The sequence below is a fragment of the Numida meleagris genome, chromosome 2, assembly GCF_002078875.1.
Source record: "Numida meleagris isolate 19003 breed g44 Domestic line chromosome 2, NumMel1.0, whole genome shotgun sequence".
NCBI lineage: Eukaryota > Metazoa > Chordata > Aves > Galliformes > Numididae > Numida > Numida meleagris.
Window position 1 is genome coordinate 48585688 of NC_034410.1, and position 20638 is coordinate 48606325.

Here is a 20638-nt window from a genome sequence, read left to right on the forward strand (position 1 = left end):
ATGAGGTCTCCCCTGAGCCTCCTCTTCTCCAGACTGAACAATCCCAGCTTCCTCAGCCGCTCCTCATAGGGCCTGTGCTCCAGACCCCTCACCAGCTTCGTTGCCCTCCTCTGAACACGCTCCAGGGCCTCAATGTCTTTTTTGCAGTGAGGGGCCCAAAACTGGACACAGTACTCGAGGTGAGGCCTCACTAGGGCTGAGTACAGAGGGACAATGACTTCCCTACTCCTACTGGCAACACTATTTCTGATACAAGCCAGGATGCCCCTGGCCTTCTTGGCCACCTGGGCACACTGCTGGCTCATGCTCAGCCGAGCATCGACTAATACCCCCAGGTCCGTTTCCTCCACACAACCATCCAGCCACTCTGCCCCAAGCCTGTAGCATTGCCTGGGGTTGTTGCAGCCAAAGTGCAGGACCCGGCACTTGGTCTTGTTGAACCTCATCCCATTGGCTTCAGCCCAGAGATCCAGCCTGTCCAGATCTCTCTGTAGGGCGTCTCTACCCCCAGGCAGATTGACACTTCCTGCCAGCTTGGTGTCGTCTGCAAACTTACTGAGGGTGCTCTCAATGCCCTCATCCAGGTCATCAATAAAGATATTGAAGAGGACAGGCCCCAGCACCGACCCCTGGGGAACACCACTCGTGACCGGTCGCCAGCTGGATTTAACTCCATTAACCACCACTCTCTGGGCCCGGCCTTCCAGCCAGCTCCTTTCCCAGCAAAGAGTGTACCTGTCCAAGCCATGGGCTGCCAGTTTCTCCAGGAGAATACTGTGGGAGACAGTGTCAAAGGCTTTGCTGAAGTCTAGGTAGACCACATCAACAGCCTTTCCCTCATCCACCAGACAGGTCACTCGATCATAGAAGGGGATCAGGTTGGTCAAGCAGGACCTGCCCTTCACAAACCCATGCTGGCTGGGCCTGATCCCCTGGTTGTCCTTCAAATGCCGCGTGATCTCCCTCAGGACAATCTGCTCCATAACCTTCCCCGGCACCGAGGTCAGGCTGACAGGCCAGTAGTTCCCCGGATCCTCCTTACGACCCTTCTTGTAGATGGGTCTGTGCCCATGTTACTTTTTGAGCATATATGAAAGTTTACTGCAATATGTTGTAATTGGAATATGTAAATGCTAAAGCATTTGTAATCATCCTTCATCCTTCTACTTAATGGAGAACCAGGTGGCCAAGAAAATATGAATAACCATCCCCTGGGGACACGAAGAGGTGAAGTGATTTGCCTATGCTGTAGTCACAGGTGTGACACGTCAGTGCTACCTTTATGCTACCCACAGATCGATGTGCATGCCTCCAGAAACAGGGATCAAGCTCTCTAAGCCTCTGGGAAGCTATGAATGCATCTAGCCAGAGCTTCACACAGCTATTGGTACCACAGCCCACTACTTTAAAGCTAGCTTGAGGATGCCAGTGCAAGCTGCGGTTGTGCCTTAGACTGCACTATTAACTGCTTCAAAATCTTGTTCAAGTTTCTTAAACATAGGCTAGTGTCCTTGTTTTAATCTAATCTTCCTGTTATTGGCTTTTTTTTTTTTTCTGTGGGACATTCAGCTTGTTATTCAGTGCTGCCCTTATCTTCAGCTTTGAGAAAAGAAATATGAGACTGCCATTTCCCATATAAAGACGCAGTCCTATCAGAGACATCATCAGCACTGACAGCATCATCACATGTTCTCTGTGGGATAGAATGTTATTAAACCATTTTGGAAAACCTGATTTTCCCCTGTGAAATAGTTGCTATTCAACACTTTGAATGGAAAATTTTAAGCAGTCATACAGAAGTAATTTTTCTATACATTCACAAACTTTATTTTTGCAATTTTTTCTACTCACATACTTAGAATAAATGACAAAACTTTTTATGTCATATCCCACTTTCACAGGTTATCTTTACCACTTCATTTTTTTTTCCTACTGCGGAAAGTTTCTGCAATATTAAGTTTTCAGTGCAACTCTTTGTTCCGGTCACCAAAATACACTTTATTCTGTTACTCTTTTTCAGCTGGGAATTAACAGAAAAATTACAGGTTCATTTGTGTGCGTGTGTGTTTGTGTTTGTCCTGGGAACTTATCTTGTGGTAAAAAGGAAATTTGCTAGGTAAAGCACAGAAATATATAGGTATTTGTATTCATCTCTTGAACTGCTAGTATGTACTGGGAAAGCCTCGTGTGCCCTGGCTGTGTACGATGAGCAATGCTCCCACCTCGTGGTCAGATCTTAACCCTACATTTCAATAGTACTTTGTGCGGTGCAAAAGCAAATAATGCAATACAGTACAATACAAGGCAATATGCATCCTTTTACATGTACAGTCTCTATGAAGAGTACATACATTACAAGCATACTAGGAATTTAGACTTTTATCACAGAGTCATAGAATCATAGAATGGCTTGGGTTGGAAGGGACCCCAAGGATCATCAAGCTCCATCCTCCCTGGCACAGGCAGGGCCGCCAACCTCCATATCTAATACTACACCAGGCTGCCCAGAGCCCCATCCAACCTGGTTTTAACACCTCCAGGGATGGAGCATCCACAGCCTCTCTGGGCAGCCTGTTCCAGCACCTCACCAAAGTCTCAGTGAAGAACTTCCCCCTGACATCCAATCTAAACCTTCCCTCCTTGATCTTAAAACCATCCCCCCTTGTCCTATCACTGTCTAACTTGTAAGAAGTTGATTCCCCTCCTTTTCATAATCCCCTTTTAAATACTGGCAGGCTGCAATGAGGTCTCCTTGCAGCCTGTCTTTGTAGGGGAGATGCTCCAGCCCTCTGATCATCTTCGTGGCCCTCCTCTTGACTCACTCCAACAGCTCCTCATCTTTCCTGTATTGGAGGCCCCAGACCTGGACGCAGTACTCCAGATGGGGCCTCACGAGGACAGAATAGTAGTTTATCTTCTTTTTTTTTTCACACTAGGTTGTTGCTTAACAGTAGTCAAAATCCTTTCCTATAGGTTCAGTACATTGTCCATGCCAACATGTAGAGCTCCTTTTGGTCTTACTTTTTCTTGACAATCATTCTTTGATCAGCAAGTACAAAATTCCCTGGTTAGAAAGGTAAACTACAGGGGCTCTGTTTCTTTCTCTTTCTATCACAGCTGTTATCAGAAATCAGGCATTCGTGATGGAGTAGCTTGCACAGAGCATTGCTATCTGAGAATGTCTTTGGTGTAGGAGCGCTTTTTTTGAGAGGACTTTAAATGATGATGTGATGGAGCTGTGATGATGGCTCTACTTTTACTGCAGATATAGTTGAATTAAGAGAATTCTTCCCTGTTTAATTTAGAGGAGAATGTAGCTTTTCACAAAGTTGTTCAGCCATTTAATGATGATCGTCTTTGCAGCTTTCTGCAGATATAGTTTTCAGACGTGCATTATATGTGTTGATCTAGGTAAGACCAATACATTGCAATGAATACTAGGTTTCTTCTTTCAAAATTCTGCTTGTATAATCTGCATGATGCCAGTGTTGTTTTAAATTAGGTTACTCAAACGTATAAAAGAACAACGTTCACCTATATATAATTCAGAGAGGAAAAATGGTAAATTTCATGTCATACAAATAATCGAGCCATATCTATTTCTATTCCAAAAGATAGGTTGATTTCTCCATTATTGTCAGAAGCAAAAAGCCCATCTCAGTTGGTAAGGCAAACACGTTGGATTTCTTTCTGTAAGATATTGCTTTGATATTGTATGTCAGAATCCAGCAGTGGTGGCAAATTGGAATTACAATAGCTAAAGACTACTTCTAGAGACAATTTCCTTCCTTTTCTTCCTTCTTTTATGGCCTGTTACCTGAATTACATTAGAGGTTATTGACCTAAATTAGAAATTGGAAAGCATTGTACTGATGCCCTCTGGAAAAGCTTGCCTGAAGAGCATGAGGACATTTTCCTATCCAAAAGGAGATATTTCACTGTAACTTATCTCTGTTGAACAAGTCCACAGAATAACTGAGCGGGATAAAAAGGCTTCTGTTCTTTTAAAATCATTTTTATGTTCTTTTTAAAAAATGTGAGTGTGCCTTATTAAACAAGCGGCACCTAAGGCAAGCTGGAATTTGCACAGAGGGATGTACTCTGAGAAGCCTTTATGCAGTTTTACTATCAAATAGAAGAACATGGTGTGATGTGATCTTTGAAGCTAAACGAAAAGCACATTGTTAGCATCCTGACCTTAGGATTAGTACATCACCACGGCATGCATACTCAATGAGAATATGGGGAATATGTAGAAGAGAGCTACTTTGTCAAAATATGTGGATGGTTTTGCAAGTTGTTTGTTTGATGACTGTGTGTGTAAATCTTACAGAAGGTGCCTGGTTTTCCTTTGAGACTTTTGTCTGTCTCCTTTATGGCTGGTTTTCTAAGACTACAGTTCATGCCATGTTACGTATTTAGGAAGTCCTTAGGACTTGATCCAAATGCTTGATTGATTTTTGCTTCTACTTTACATGAAATCATAGAATGTGGATATGTGAAAAGTTGATAACTCAGAGATGGCATTTGGTTTGGGTTTCAGATTCAAGGGAATACTAGCAATATTCATTCCAATTGCGGGTGTAAAGCATTCAGTGTAGGTACGTAAATGTTTTTTTGAGCAGTTAACTTTACAGGGAACATTTTCAGGTTACCTTTTATCCTTTGCATGTAGCTCTGCTTAGAGATAGCTCCTCAGGGATAATAGCCATGACACTAGAGGTGTAACATGAATGCATAACTTGTGCCGTACATTGTGCCCATTCCTCCTTGATTTTGCACCGTCAGCCATTTCATTGTACCAGTCAGGGAGCTGAGCTGTGACCTTGCTTCTGTTATAGCCCTTCTAATCCCATTTAGGAAAATTTGCATGTGCAATGATGTATAGAAAGTCTCACTTCAGCAAGAGGCAAGTCCTTCTTGCTCCCTCCCTCCACAACTTATGTTCAACTCAGTGACAATCAGGCCTCCTTTTTCCCTGTGTAACATTGCCTCTGACAAGGTAGTGTAAGTAGAAGCAATAAGAGATAAAAAGTCAGCACAGTGGGAATCCAAATGTTAAGACTCCACCCGATAGACAGCCAGCTGAGTGCTTGGTGAGTACTTTGCTGACCTGTGCTGTGTGTGCCTGGTCTATGCTTGAGGGCGGATCAGAGGACCATCAGTCCTCTTGGGCTGCTCAGTCCAGGAGTCTGTTCCATTTAGGTGATACAAGCTGGACAAAGAGAAGAGAGAGTCACTTCTCAGGTTAGTTTTCTGATATTCGTACCCTCCAAGCAATATTTATTACCTTTTATAAGTCCATTGCTGCATTGCTAGCTTAATTCTCTTCTCTGCTCCTGAACTGCTGTTTAGCTATTCTTAATGTCAAAACCTGGGTCTTGTAGGCTATAATAAATGCAGAAGAAGGAAAAGTGGATGTGACATTAGTTGAAAAGTGAAATTTTGAATCAGACAAAAGTATTTAGGAATTGAAGTGATTCAGAATAAGTCATTGTCAAAAACTGAAGAGACATCGATGAAATCTAAATCAGAATTTTTTCCTTGAAGCAATTTCACATATTTAGCCAGCTTTAAGTAAATAGTAAAAATAATAAAAAAAAAGTTTTATTTGAGTTAGATGAAAAGCTCAGATGGTAGAAAACCTATAATATTGCAGTGAACTTTCAGTTCATCTCCACCTCCCTCCCACCACAAAAGCACTGCCCAGCAATAATTTTTTGCCATGGGAGAAAAAAGCAATTTCTTGTGCCGAAGTATTACCCCAGTTTTTTAGGGTAGTCACTCAATCAAAGAAGAAATTATTTGCCCAGTGCTAATTACAAAATTCTGATTCATATCTTTGGCTGAAAACTTTGTTGGCTTCAGTCACTCTCCTGGCTATGGCAGCTCATCCGTTTGGGGCCTTGAAAAGCACTGGGGTTTTAGTTTGCATCCACAACAGAACAGCTCTGTATGAAAACTGTGATCTAGCTTTTACCACAAATTTGTTCAGAACTTTGAACTATCTTTGATCATCAAATACAGAATAAGTTTTCACACTTACTCCTGTAGATTACCTTGCATAATGCATGACTAATTTCTTTCCTACATGCTTTACTGAGGATATTCAAATGTATTTGGTGCAACCAAACTTTTGCCAGTGCAGCCATTGGTTTTTTTCTCTGCAGTTCACTATCTCTGTAATGTACTAGTAGTCATACAACATACATTAAAGCTAAATTAATCTCTTTCTTCCAGCACTGCAGTGATTTCAGGTCAACTATAATGCAAGCTGTCAAACATGAAGCACAAGATCCATGTGAACACGACTAGAAATTGTTTGAAGTCATGAATGATTTAGGGACAACTATGTGCCAAAACTCAAAAATAAGAATACCTTCCATGCTAATGTCGTTTCCCTCCCAGCAACATGAATGCTAAGCACTTGGGATGTCTGCTAAATTACAGTGATGGTACTTAAATTCAGTTACAAAACAAGTATTCAAAGTTTTCTCCCGGAAATATTTATGTATTTCTTTCCCTTGCTTTAAACAGGACTCAGGCACCACAGAGAAACTTAGCTGTTTCCTTTGGAAAAATAATTATTTTTTGTCTATTAAAAAGGCAGATAATGCAGATGAATTAACTTGTAACACATATCTCTTCTTCATTTCACTGATCTTCTAAACTTTGTTTCTTAGGCGTCACCCATCTCTGATTGAAAAGAAGCAAGAGAATAGAGATTTTGGACATCATCATTTTATTCTGCTTCAGGAATAGCTTTACTAGTATTTTTCAGACAGAAGCATGTACCACTGAGCACATGTTAGCATGCAGGGAAAACAAGAAATACCCAGGCTTGCTGGGATAAGCTTATAAAATCAAGGGGTCGGTCCCAGCAGGGTCCTGAGCAAGTCAGCAAAAGGAATTAAACAGCTGGCAGGATCCCGTGGAAATTGCTTAGTGAGCTATCCTCCCAGCTGCAAATAGTTCCATTCTTTCTACGTAGTATTAAGGATAACCACCTTTTGGATTATGGGTTATCTGAGTCACATTCACTCAGACTGTTTTTCCTCCTCATTTTGCAGTAATTGTTTTATGACATCAGTTGACATACAACAGTTTGTCATTTCTGTTGTCATTTCACGCAGTATTTGGACTGAGCAGCATGTGGGAGGAGAACAAACTTTGGAGTAGTCTTACAGTAAAAAACCTGGGCTTATCTGTTGTGATTAAGGCTTATTGTATTTGAAGTGTCAGAGAAATAGAAGTAAGAAGTGGGTATTCCAAATTTTAAGCAGTCCAAATATTTCTTAACTTTCCTGAAATCTGGAAAGTCTGAAAAACCTGTATCAGGAAAGTGCCTCATAGAAATGTGACATTTGGTGTAAATTTTTGAAGGTTGGGGAAATTCTCTACTTTGCTTTAGAATTTGAACATCTGAATTTTTTGTTTTTCAAATGTATATGCTATTTTAAAATCTGTTTTGATGGGCTTTGTTCTGTTTTGTTTTAATAGGTGAGGGTAGAGGCTACTTTCAAACACTGTATCGTCTTACCTAGGAATACGCAAACAACCCTGCTGGGTCAGTCCAGAAGGCCCTTTAGCTCTCCGTGCCCCACTTTACAACATTTCATAGCAGAGAGTTTAATGAAGAAATAATAAAAAGAGAGCAACACTTCACCCCTAAACTTTTTTTTTTCTTCCACCGTGCTAAAGCAGAGGACAAATCTTGAATAGCCTCTGATGGATTTTTCTTCTATTAATTTGTTTAATTTTCTTTTAAGTCCTGGTACTCTTATGTAGCGGGCACTCCAAAGCAACAGAATTTAAAGTTTGCATAGGTGTCGTATGAAAAATCACTTCTTTTTATTTGTTTCAAATTTACCGCTTGATAATTTCATTTGCTAGCCCACTACCTGTGCTGTGAGAAATAGCAAATGCTGTTCCCTATTCACCTTCTCAGTGTCTCTCATTTACCTTTTATTAGATTCTTCCCACAACTCTTCCTTTTCAGGATAAAAAGTTATTGTGTGCATAAACTTTGCATATTCAACTTCCCTTCAAGTGACACCCCTCTGTTATGCACTGTTTGTGTTAGAACGTAAAACATACAGTTCGTGTCATGCACTATAGTTATCGGGATGCAATGAGAGAATCTGATTTTAATAGAAATTAAAAAACCTTTAGGATTCATTTTTTTTCTCTAAATCTTAAAGAACAAAATATAAAAAAAAATACAAAAATTAAAAATAACTGTACACTGAAATGATTTGGTTGATATCTTTTTATGATTTCATATCATAATAGCATGAAAAGTCACTCAGGTAGTTAAATAAAGATGAATATGGTTAACTGAGGCTTTTGGTGTGTATTAAAACACAAACTCAGAAATCCCTTGGGATAGTAGTACCTCAAGGGCAAAATTATTTGGCAATGTGGTAGGGTTCTGTTGTCCTACAGAAGTGCTCATGCAGCATGTTTAGAAGTTGAGATTCTCACATGCTACCTGCTTCTTTTTCACAAATAATCTACAAGGTTGCCTTAATCTGCTTAGAAAAAAATGTGAGTGTGCAATCCTGGATGACTGTGGTATCATTGTGCTTCCTTTATTATCAAGTATAGCTTGTAATGCTGAAGAAACACATCCTTGAGAAGAGGAAATGGGGACTGTGAATAACCTCACGAACTTGTGGTTGACGTTGGTAGTGGTCTTGTTGCTCTCCCAGGCAAGCTAGGTAGTTTGTGTAGAAAACCTTATTCCATGTCCCACTGCCACGCAGCCTGCACATAGTGTCCAGCTTTCAGAGAAGATAGCAACAGTTTCTTTTAAATGCAATTGAAACCCATAGGCTTCGACTTTGCCCTCACAGCACGGCCCTGCAGTGGAGGATGTGGGATTGTCCCTGGCTCTGCCCAGACAGCGCTTTGGTTTTGGTGACATGGGAGGAAATGATGGGAGTTGGAACCAGGTGGTCTCTAAGGGGCCTTTCAGTCCAAGTGATTCTGTGACTGTGATGGAGGGAGAGGGCAGGTGCCTGGCTGGAGAGGTTGAGCCGGACCCTTCAGAAGCTGTGTGGAGAGAGGCTGGCTCCTGACTTCCAGCTGATCTGAGCAGAACAGTGCCTGTGATGTGGGCTCGACAAGGAGCCTGACTCACTGCAGAGCAGGTGTAGTTTTTGAGTCAGCCTAAACTCTCACCTCTGCCGAAATGCCTCCAAGGCGCTGTTCCTGTTCTCCAGCTGGGTAGCAGACTGTGAAAGCTTGTGTTAGACGAGCATAAGTACTGACAACGGGTAGTTCTTGTAAGGTCTTGGACTCCAAAACATTTGTTTCATCACAAAAGGAGAGGCCAATGTGTGAGATGAATCGCTGATTGTGTAAAACTGACATCCAGTTTCCTTGCTATATGCTTACAGTTGTATGCTGAGCAATTCTGTGTGGAGGTAAAGACAAACTGCAGTATATTTTCACTTCAGTTCATCAGACTACGTAATAATGTAGTAAATATATGCATTTGTATTCCAGTGAGCACATGTTAGAAATTCCCTGGTATTAACTGCGAGCTGATAGCAGAAATGGACTTCATAATCTTGCAGTGGGTGCTGGTATCTCATGAAGAGCTGCAGAAGTCACTGGCATTTCTGTTTGTGGTCAAGGGGAGGGCCAGTACTCAACCCTGACATGCAAAATAAATTTGACAGTGATGCCGAAGGGCAGAGATGTGCATTCAAACGAGGCTATTTCAGATAAAGAATTTCAATATATGCCAAGTGAACTACGAGTCTTCCTGTGTGCAGAGCATATTCATTCTTTTTCCTCTTTCAATTATTTCTGTTAAGATGTCCTAATATTTGCACTGGATCTATTGTGCTGAATTGGAAAAGAGGTTGAATCATATCTGAGGTTAAGGTAGTCTTAGAGAAGCTATATTGTATCCGAAGGGAAACTCAGCTAGGAAGCCGACACATTTGCTCCACCAGGTAGAAAAACAATTTAAAGCAAGTTCTGTACTGGAATGTTCTGACTTAAGCTGATGATGTGACTAATAGAAGCAAGAAAGCAATATATGACTCAGTTCCCTGCAGGAACTTCTAGTCTGCATAGAAACATCACATTTTATCCCTGTTTCACTAAAGGGGATCAGAGAGGTTAAAAGTCTTGAGAGTATGGATAGCATAGGAGTGGGAAGGAGAGTTAAGTGGTACGCTGAGCTCTGTTTCAGATGCCTGCTGTGATTCAGCAAATCATTTAAGAGATTGAGAAATAATAGCCAAAGCTGTCATTTACTCCAGTTAACGGACATGTTCCGAATGATCACCTCTCCTTCTGGTCAGTATCTTCTCTTTAAAATATGGCTAACCATCTCATAGGATTTTTGTGAGCCTGTTAATGACAGTAAATCAGGCCGCATATTTTAGATGGGAAAAATCAAGAAAGTGTAGTGCTATTGTTACGGCTGTTGATGTGGCCCAATGAAGATCATATACTCTCTGTAGTGCTGGGAGTGTGACAATGCAGACTAAATAAATCCAGTGTAAAGCTGACTGCCTAATTCTTTTCAACAGTCTTTAGGCTCACAAGCTGTTGTAGCAATTTACAAGGAACCATCCTGAAAGAAGTCCCCCTGCTAACTATACAGTAGAAGAAGATGATAACAACTCAAGCCATTGCTATTCATTCATCAGATATAATGCGGTCTAGTAGCAAAGTCTCACATCTTTGTTTTGTTGATTCTTTTTGCCTTTGCCTAAACAAATAAAAAAATCCAGAACCATATTCTTAAAGGCAAAAAAAAAAAAACAACTGGTTTTCTGAAAGGGATGCAGAGATTCTAATATCATCACATCTTCTGAGGCATGCGCAGCCTTACAGGTAAATTCATCTCTCCTTGGGTTGAGCCTCCTTGCCTGAGAGATCTTTTCAAATGCACTTTCAAACTCTACTGATAAAAGTGTAGTTAGAATAAATATAGCTAAGCAGAATGCCAGACATATTCAGAGAATTTGTTTGGCCGATACAGAGTAAAATATTTTTGTTCCTGTTTGACACTTTTCCAGAGGATTTCTTGAGGACAGTGTAATAAGGGATGGATAGTGTCCTCTTCCATTAGAAATTGTCCTCTTTCATTAGAAATAAAGAAAAAATTTTATTTTCTATGTTTCTACCTCAGGGAAATCTGTTCATTGTGAAATTAATTTGTGGTATGCATAACTATATAGAAATCAGCTACGTTTGTGCATTCCAGACGCTGTTAGTCAAATAAATTCTGAGGCTGAGGGAGTTGTTAGTATTTGCCCAGAGAGTTAATTCTACTGGCTTCAGATGATCGTTCTGGGTTTCTGAAGAGGTCAGGAATTTTAATTATCTAAGGCAAATCTCGAATCTAAATCTCTATCTAAAGCAAATATCTAAGTGAGTCCTGCATGTTTTTAGAACAAACCTCTGTTGTGAGAGATGGTTTCATAAATAACTTGCCCATACATACCTGACTTGTCATAAGTTTCTTGTAGAGGAGGATACTATGGCTAAGGGTAAGTCTGACAAGCTCCTCCTGTCAGGAACAGGGATATTTTTCCTTCTGTCATAAATGTGTTGCTTTAACAATGTTTCTTATTACTGCTTTTGGCCTGGCCCCTAGATTTCATATTCACGAACCTGTTAGACTTTATTTGGGCTGGACACTGTCAACAGGGATATGGCTTTGCTCCACCAATAGGTATTGTAATTTTTTTGTTCTCTGTTTTGTTATTTCCTAGGCTACATCCACAGGTACTATAAAAAGACTGATGTTGTTGCTTGCTACCTTGGGCAAATGGTTTCTGGAGATTAACAAGCGTCAACCAAATTCACACACCATCATAATCTGACCAAGGATACGGTTTTAGACTTACTGTATTGAGTTAGCTTTGAGTTGCAGAGGAGTCAAGCAGACTGTAATATGCACATCCTTTGTTAGTTCTCACGTACTTATCCATCAGTGAGGCTCTGCTTTTCATTGCAAACCATTTGAGAGAAAGGGGCTTTTTAAAAGGTAGTGTGTCTTTGTGTTTGGAGCATATTCTTTTTGTCAGTCCAAACCATATGTACATTGTTGTTACTTTTATGGCCAAAAATGTACTGAAATAGGTAGTGAGCGAGGGTAATCAGAGAGCTCAAAGCCAAAGAAACCTAATGGAACTTCTTGATCTAAGCAGGCTGAATTCTGTTACGTGATTCCAGTGGTTCCAAAGGTTTAATTTCTGCTGGATTAGCCAGAGAGCAATGGATTTCACTTTGTCTAAGAGAGAATGGAATTTCCAGTCAAGTCAATAAGAAGCGTAGCTTTTTTGAACCTGACCTTTTTGACCTTTTCAGCAGTCAAGCAAAACTACACTGCTTTGAGTGAATGAGGCTGTCTAAACTGTTACCCTTCATTTTCTTTCCCAGATTACCTGTTCCTTGGATGCAGGGGAGAAAGGCAGCATTTGACACTTTTCTTTTTCTTTTTTTTTTTCCAGATACAGAAGAGTAAAAATATATTAAAAAAAGAGACTGCAAATTTCTTTCATCATTTTAGCCGAGCTTCTTCATTCCTGTTCTCCTCCTCCTTCCGCAAAGACCAGTTTCTGGGGAAGGCGTTAAACAACTTCCAAAACACTCCTCCTCCCACTGGCTATTTCACAGCTAATGACTCTGGGTTCTAGGGTGGGGGGCATTGGTTTTTTGGGTGAGATTTAGTTTTCTTTGTTCATGTATGTGTGCATTTATTGTTGTTTTGGGAAGATATTTTGTTTTAAAAAAATCTGGTGATTTTCTGATGCAATTGGTTCAATTTTATGGACAGGTGGAGCACATAGACGAGAGTTATCTTCAGAAGCTGGTACTGCCCCTTGCTATGCCTCAACTTGCGAAATCACAACATTAAGATGTTGCAAAAGAACTTAAAAAAATGAAAACGTAACAATACTTCACTGCCCTTTTATTCCTTTTCTTTTTCCCCAAGAGATTTTTCCAGTTGTTGGTAGACAGAGCCTGACGTCCGCTTTACCCTTGCTGTAGAAGATTGTATGCATAAGAATGTTGAATTTGTAGTCAGATTGCCATTTGTTAGGATTTTGAGTTTATCATGGACAATGCAACAATAGCAAAATGTTTTTGTTTCGAAACAAAAGTAGGCAGACTCACTCAACCTGTGATTTTATTGTGTTTTTGCAGTTAGTAACAGGAGAAAAAGAATCAATGAAAGTGATATTCCTTTGGGGCAAATTTTGACAGCCTTTGAGAGTATGTACTAATGTACTGCTTGAGGTGCCTGACTTAACTTGGGATTACAGATAATGAGCTGTTTCCCACATCTGTTTGTTGGCTACTAGTAACCACTTTGTCTGGACTGAAGGTCTAAGAGAAGAAAGGCAGCGGGGAATCACACAGATCAATTCTTACCTTCATCTCAGTGTGAGACGTCTTTCATCACTGACTGAATGGACAGCCCAAAGGAAGGAAAAGCGTGGCTGCAGAAGTACAGACAGACAAAAACAAAATGAAAAAGTGTGTCCTAAATACACTCCTGGAGTCGGTGGATAATGCTGTCTCATCCAGTAGAGTTAGACACATGGACAGCAGCCATCATTTTGGCCTACTTTAGGGAAGAAATGTTGAAAAACTTGCTCAGGCTTTGATACAGGAGGGTATATTTTTATGGGAAACAGCAAATGTTTGTAAGTGTTTTTCTGCCTTAGAATCTTAGTAAGGATCCATTTAACTGTGCGTAATTTTACCTGTCTTTGTGGAAATCAAGGCACACGTATTTACACATACAGTTGTTTTTGCCTCACTCTTTTATTCAGGATAAGGTTATGCTGTGTTAGTCATAAACGTTTTTCACAAGGAATGGGACAGCTGTTGTGGCTTTTTGCTGTGTAGAGAACATGTAAACATTGGCTTAGGAAGGCAATTCTTTGGTGTTTCATACAGGACTTCACCACCAGCCTATATTAGAGGTTGGTTCTCTGTTCCTGCTTAAACTGTGTATGTACAGGGCCGAGCTTCACGTAAAACTAGCAAATATCGCAGCAGTTAGCTCAGCCTAAATCTGCATTTAAACACAAGTACCTTCTCACTCAGGAGTGTTTGTATTTGGGATTTTTGTTACTGAGACTAGAGACATTTTGAGTTCTTTTTTTGGACACCAGAGTTTAGTCAAAGCCAGAAACTTACATTAGGTTCATGCCATGAAAAGGTAGCACTTAAATCACATTTTCAAAAGGAAGATGTGAAAAAGTAACTCTTGCAGTTCTTAGATCTCACCATTGGCATCACCAAAACAGCTCATTTAAATAAAATAAATAGGAGGGCACACAGTGCTCCCAGCAGCAAGCTCCTGCTTCAGCAGTAGCTCTGTGCATATCCTGAGGGAGATTCTGTGAAAAAAGGAGTGCTGAAAAAAGGAGGTGGCACCGGGCACACTCTGTGCCGTGTGACAGGGAAAGGCTGTGTCACCTTGAAGCACTTTCCCACCTCTCCCTTCCTCCCACCATCAGCATTCAGCCCCAGTTCAGAGCGGTAGGCTGACTTCCAGCCTTGACCAGGCTCTTTGAAGGGACATCACCTATGAAATACCAATCCTGCAGAAAGAAACACCGCAGTAATGACTCAGTCCCCACTGAGTCAGACTTCCTGGAGTCAGGGAGAACATATCCTGCCTGAGAGTTTGGTCAGAGGTGCAGGATGGTTTAGTCAGTACTTTTAAAGTTGTCTTTACCTAACATATAGTGACTAAAGACACCTAGATCCATGCCCACTAGAATAATAATATAATAAAAACTGAATATTTTTCTTCATCTACTTTTGCTTTCTTTCTTTCTTTGTGGGACTGACTTCCTTCAGACAGCAAAGGAAGATGGCTTAATTCACAGCCGGTCAGTTCTTGTTTCTCATGCGCTTGCACAGAGGTGGGAGATCAGGCTAGAAGAGGTTTTTCCTGGGTTGCCAGGGTTATTGGCCACTGGCAGGAGCTAGTAAAGAAGCAGTGGGTTTGCTGGCTCTTGAGACTGCAGATCAGAATGAGGTGCTGCTCTAGAAGAGATGCTATAGTCAGAGAATTACTGATCTCAGCACACAGGTGTGCGGGAAAACGTCTTGCAATATACATGCAGGCAGTCGTAGCTAGCTCTAGTATTTTCCTTCCCTTTTAAAATCATCTGAATTTGGTACTGTGGATTAGTAGTATTTTTTCAATTTTTTTTCCCTTGTCACTTAAAAAGAAATTCCCCATGAAATCTATTAGTCTGAAAATGTATAAAGTGAAAGTGAAATCTGGGAATTGACATCCTACAAAGAGACTAGGCCAGATGAAAGGATGTGTCATGGAGTCCCTTCCCAGATCACACCTACGTTACTGTACCAGACTCCCTGCCTCCCTGGAACACTGCAGCATTGTGCCAGTGCACTGTGAGCCAAGGAATGGTATGTTTAGACACCTCCCAGTTAGACTAGAGATCAGACACTGCACTACTGTGTAAAAAAAATAAACATTCAAAAAGAAAACAACCACGCAGAATTGCTTTCTCTTATTTTATTCCATGAAAGAAAAAAGAGGAAAAAGATTAGGTCTTTATTAGCTAATGGCATGGTCTCTCTCTATAAAAAGCAAGGAGGGATTTCTGTTGTTGCGTCCTTACCTAATTTTTGCCTGCATGTATGCCTTCATTTTCCACCCTCGGAGCACACAAGTAAGGAATAAGACAGAAATACTGCAAATAAAGGGCCCGTGCTGCTGGCTGCTGAAGTCCTAAGGAGGTCTTTGGGAGGCCCCTCAGGCAGGCGCAAAGGGATCTCCTGGTGTGAGAGTGCATCTGTCAGGGTGGTGCAGGCTGGGGCGCTGTGTGATCGAGGTGGCACGCTTCTGCCTCTGCATGAAGATGGCTGGTGCTCACAGAAAGCTCTGCCTGCAGGAGGAGCACCAGGCATCTCTTACATCCCAGAAACCGTGGTGTGATGCCAGAGGATGAATTCAGGCACCTCCCCTCTTAAGACAGGGGGGACACTGTTGCAGGTAGACCTGCCAGTGTTCTCCACTTTATCTGGAGCTGGCGTTCAGGGAATTAGCAGACCTTTGGCTCGTGCTGATGTAGTAGTGCTTGAACTCGTGGACACTATAATTTAAAAAAAAGGAAAAAAGATTTTTATTACTAATCTGTTCATTATTTAAGTGGCTCAAAGGGTGAAGGGTGGCAGTTCTCTGAGCTGCACTTAGTGGATGATTTGAATTATTTGTTTGTGTGACAGCGTGCAAAAAGTGTTCACACATGAAAGAATGGGGTTTGTTTACCTTTTTTAATGACAAAGCCTGTGAGGTACTCTCTAGCTTTCCTTACAAACGACACAACTTTTCTTTTTCAAGTTATGTGGTCAGATTTTTGTGTTTCCTTATAAAGATGATGTATGTTACCGTTGTTTTCCATGTTAGAGAAACAAGATCGATGCCAGAAGTCTTTTTTTTTCTTTTTTTTTTATCTGTTGGTGGCAAAGTAGGTGTCAGAAGAAAAAAGGAAATGTTGCTGTGTTAGATTTAAAATGTATTTCACAGTAGTCAATCTAAGCAGGCTGATGCTTATCTGAAAGTGCAGCCTTTTGTATAGCTTCAGCTGTTATATATACTCCCCATGTATTAATACAGTAGAATGTTTAGCAGCAGAATGAATCTGAATTCTGGGAGCTTGGTTCCTGATGGGTAAATGAGAGAAGAAAATTCCTTTTTTTCTCAGTGTTGCTTTTTTCAAACATAAATTTTGTGATTGGAGAGCAATTTTCCAAAAGTGGTTGGTTATGCCAGAGAAAAATGGCATCGTGTTGCGTTTTTACAACCTACTATTTGAATATGCAAATACTTGCATATGTACATACAAAGTCTTAGAAGATCAATCTGGAAGCAAAATGGTTTCAAGCTACGTAGGATGCAGTGCTGTGTGGAAAGCTGCTTTGGAAGGCAACAGGCACTTCCACTGTTAGTCCTTGCGAATTCTGCAGTGGGTCTGGTTTTAAATTAAAAAGCATCATAATCCATTCAAATTGGAAATGATGGAAACTGACAAGGACAATACTTTTGTAGCCTCAACTAGAATTAACTAGCCCGTCTTTAGAAATTAATGAGATGGTCTGAAATATTCTGTATTGGCTTCTTTCTTCTCCCAGCTTATTTCATAATAATGCAGCTCATCCTCCTTTGATGATACGTATTGTATGTTTGCCAGTTACGCTCAGCAAATGACAGCATAATCAAGTGCTTCTCTTTCACTCTTTTGATCCACCACCTCACCCAATAATTAAGAACAACATAGCCATTGCTAGCGCACATGCTGGACCAGTGCTGCTCTAGCTCAGAGGCGATGTTTGAGTGTAAGCACTCCGAAATGGGAACTCCCTTGCTGATGACAAGAGTGAGCCCTGACAACACAGACTGTGCAAACTGCCAGCTGGATCTTGCCAGGTAGGAGGGAGGGGAAAATGCTTTTGTATTTCAGGGTGCAAAGTCTGCTCCCTCCAAAGGAGGTGCAGAGCTCTGCCCTGTGACATCAGCAGGTGTGTCTCATTCCTGGTTTGATCGCAAGTGTACATCCTAATGCAGTGCTCACTTTGCTTCCATAGGCACAGGGGTTTTGCCATTCCAGTCAGCCCTCTCCCTGTCTGTTTGCTATCATAGAAGTAGAACCACTGCTGATGCTACCATTTTCTGTTAGAAAAGAACACGGGCCATGCACCTCCGTTTTCTGAGCCTGCCCTCTCTTTGTCCTAGTGTCTGCTTTTCACCGTGAGCAAGCATGGAGAGTTCTCACCCCTGCCCAGGCAGGACTGTAGCACACATTATCAGCCCTCTGTGCCTCCTTCACAGCATCAGCTCTTTCTTCCCTGGCAACTTGAGCATGGAGTAGAAGCAAATGGCACTGCTGCCAGAGCAGCTGGTTCAGGACTTGCAGCCATCATGGCTTCCCAGCCCAGAGCTCAGTTTTAGTGGATTGACCCTGATGCTGAAGCTCATGACAGAACTCACAAACCTCACAACACTCTCATTCTGTCTTCTTTTTTTCTTTTCCTAATACATATGTGTCACTGCTGTGTACTCATTGCAACCCAGGTTTAAAGCTATCCAGTGGTAGGAGGAATGTACATATCCCATTGTCTCTGCTGGTGGTTGTAGGAGTGCATCCATCAGACGAAACTACTTATGGCCATTGAGGTTTTCTAAGGATAAAGCCTAGCAGTAGAATGACAGGGTGAGCTTTTTTCCTTTTCCTCTTGCTTGGATGATATTTTTATACAATTTTATACGCAATTTTTTAAAATATCTGCTATTTTTATTGTTGGGTTCTGGTTGGAGTTTTACCAGAACTTCTGGTTGTCTGCAGGCCCAGATTCTCACAAGAATGTTTTCCTTCCCTTTTCTCTTTCCCCTTCTTCTCTGATTGACAAAAGCCATTGTGTTTGCAACATCAGCTTTGAGCAAAATAGCACCTAGGCCTGATCACTCTTTTAGTTGCACTGGAATCAAAGGAAGTTGCATGCAAAGTCGTGCTGGTCCCTCTGCAGCATCAGAGGCCAGAGACTAAATAACCACAACCTCTAAGAACTCATTAAATGCAGGGTGGTTCTGCACCAGCGTAGTGCTTTCTTCCCTTGCTGTGGTAGGAGCTGCTTCCACCAAGACATGTTTAAAAAAGACAGTAAAGCTCTTGTTGTTACTATGATGCTCTTTTTGTGCAGCCAAGTGAATGTGCAGGCACCTCCATCACAAGCATCCTCAGCACCGGCTATCTTCAGCAGGGAGGAGGGGTGAATATGAGGGCTTATCGACCATGCAGATTTCCCTGCTCTGTGGTTAACACTTCAGTGACAGGTCCTACATGAAGTTAAGAAACATCCAACTTATTGGTAAGAGGGATAAGGGGAGATTAACCAAATTCAAGGATCTTGGTCTTGTAAAACAACTTTAGCTCAGCTGGCATTCTGCAGGGAATTCTATGTATGAAGCTTGAACATAAACTTTAGAGTATGTTTATATTAGCAGAACTGATAATGGAGATGTCCTTTTTGAACTAAACTACAATAACCAGTAGACACCTGTTCTCTAATCTTGTCCAAGGAAGAGAGGCAGGTTGTTATGCTCTTTTGCACCGGGGTATGGAAAACAAATTAAAATCCATGCCGAAAGCAAAACTCAACACATTTGCTCCTGGGACTGGGTGGGTAGGGTGATGAAAAAAACTATTTGGTTTGATAAGACTCATGGGGAAAAAAAATGCAAAACTGAAATGAATCATGCCATGTAATGCAAGTATTCTCGACTGTTCTGAGAATAATTTTAAACAATATGTATTTATTTTTAGTTCGATATTTGAAAGAAGAGGCTTGTGGTCTCTTATGTACAGAGCATTTTTCAACATTCCAGTTTTTCTGTAACTGAGTCCATGTATATTCATCCTATTACCAAATAAAAATGATGAGGTCTCCACTCCATTTGAATTAAAGGTGCAGAAGGGTTCATTTTGTTCTGGTGCTTTCTACATCTGGTCCAGGCACAGCACTTTCCATTTGCTTTCCCAGCCTCCAGCTGCCTGTAGAGTAATAGTAATAATTAACTTGTTTTTAAGCATGGTTAGGAACATGGCTTGGACAGCATCCACTACTCACTGGGACCCCCTGTGACCAGAAGGAGTCAATGGCATTATCTCATTTCTAAAACCATTCCCAAGAGAATGCACATAGCTTATTCAGGAACCCTGAGGTGAATCTACCTGTTTGGAGATCACACGTCAGCCTCACTGTGCTCCCTTTCTCCGGGTGACAATGACCTCTGGCTGTCATAAATCTGATGTTAGCTTTCCCCCTCATGCTGCCAGTGTTGTATGTAAACATGTGACATGTTCCTGAAGTCAGAGGTGCTGTGGGTGCGTGCACTCAGTCCCACTACAGTTATGAGACTGCTGGAGCTGGTTTCAAAACAAGATGTTAACTTATATTCTGAGACTGAATAGTGTACGTCAGCCAGGGTTTCGTTCTCATTTCAGCTTTCTCACCTTTTCAAAATCCAGCTTTTAAAGATGGGACTTTTTTCTTTAAATCTGAAGGATATTTATAAAGTGATAGCAAACACTGTTGCCATCTTTGGCTGTGTATGTTTTATCATTTAAACAGGGGGAAAACCCATTATCCAATAATACATAGAGCTGCCTCACAAAATTAATCACAGGTGAAGATGGCAGTTTCACATGTAGAGTGGTAGAGCCTGCTGAAGCATTGCATTGGCTCTGCTTGTGTTTGAACACAAAGATGTCCCAAGTCTCCGGATCCCTCACGGGGAGGTTCAAATCACAGCTCATAAGAGCAGGTCAGTCAACAACAACACACTGCACTCAGGCCCACCGTGATTTTTTTTCTGTGCCACTTGGAGCACGTGTTTATGTCCCACAGAGCCTGTATCCTGTGTTCCAGTGTTGCTTACAAAACTTCCTTTTACAGCATTTCAACTGCATCTCTACATACCATCTTCTGATGCCACAGGTAAAATTGGCTTATGCACACAGGCAGGCTTAGGAGGCAGCTGTGAACTAGAATTTTCCCATACCACTGCTGTTTTTCTATTCAATCTTTTCTTTAAAAAAAAGGAAAAAATCATGGT

The 20638-nt window shown here is 41.2% G+C and overlaps 1 protein-coding gene across 10 annotated transcripts in view; it reads left to right on the forward strand.

Moving 5' to 3' along the window:
• The window catches only part of PDE1C (phosphodiesterase 1C), a 317833-nt gene that overhangs the window by 284904 nt on the left and 12291 nt on the right, over positions 1 to 20638 (forward strand). The window contains exon 19 of one of the 10 annotated variants that reach the window (XM_021385553.1): positions 12483 to 19487. The exons of the other annotated variants lie outside the window; for them this stretch is intronic. Coding sequence (XP_021241228.1) covers positions 12483 to 12496 — 14 coding nt within the window. The 3' untranslated portion in view covers positions 12497 to 19487. Of the gene's footprint in view, positions 1 to 12482; positions 19488 to 20638 lie in introns of those variants that run through there. 10 annotated transcript variants of the gene reach the window in all.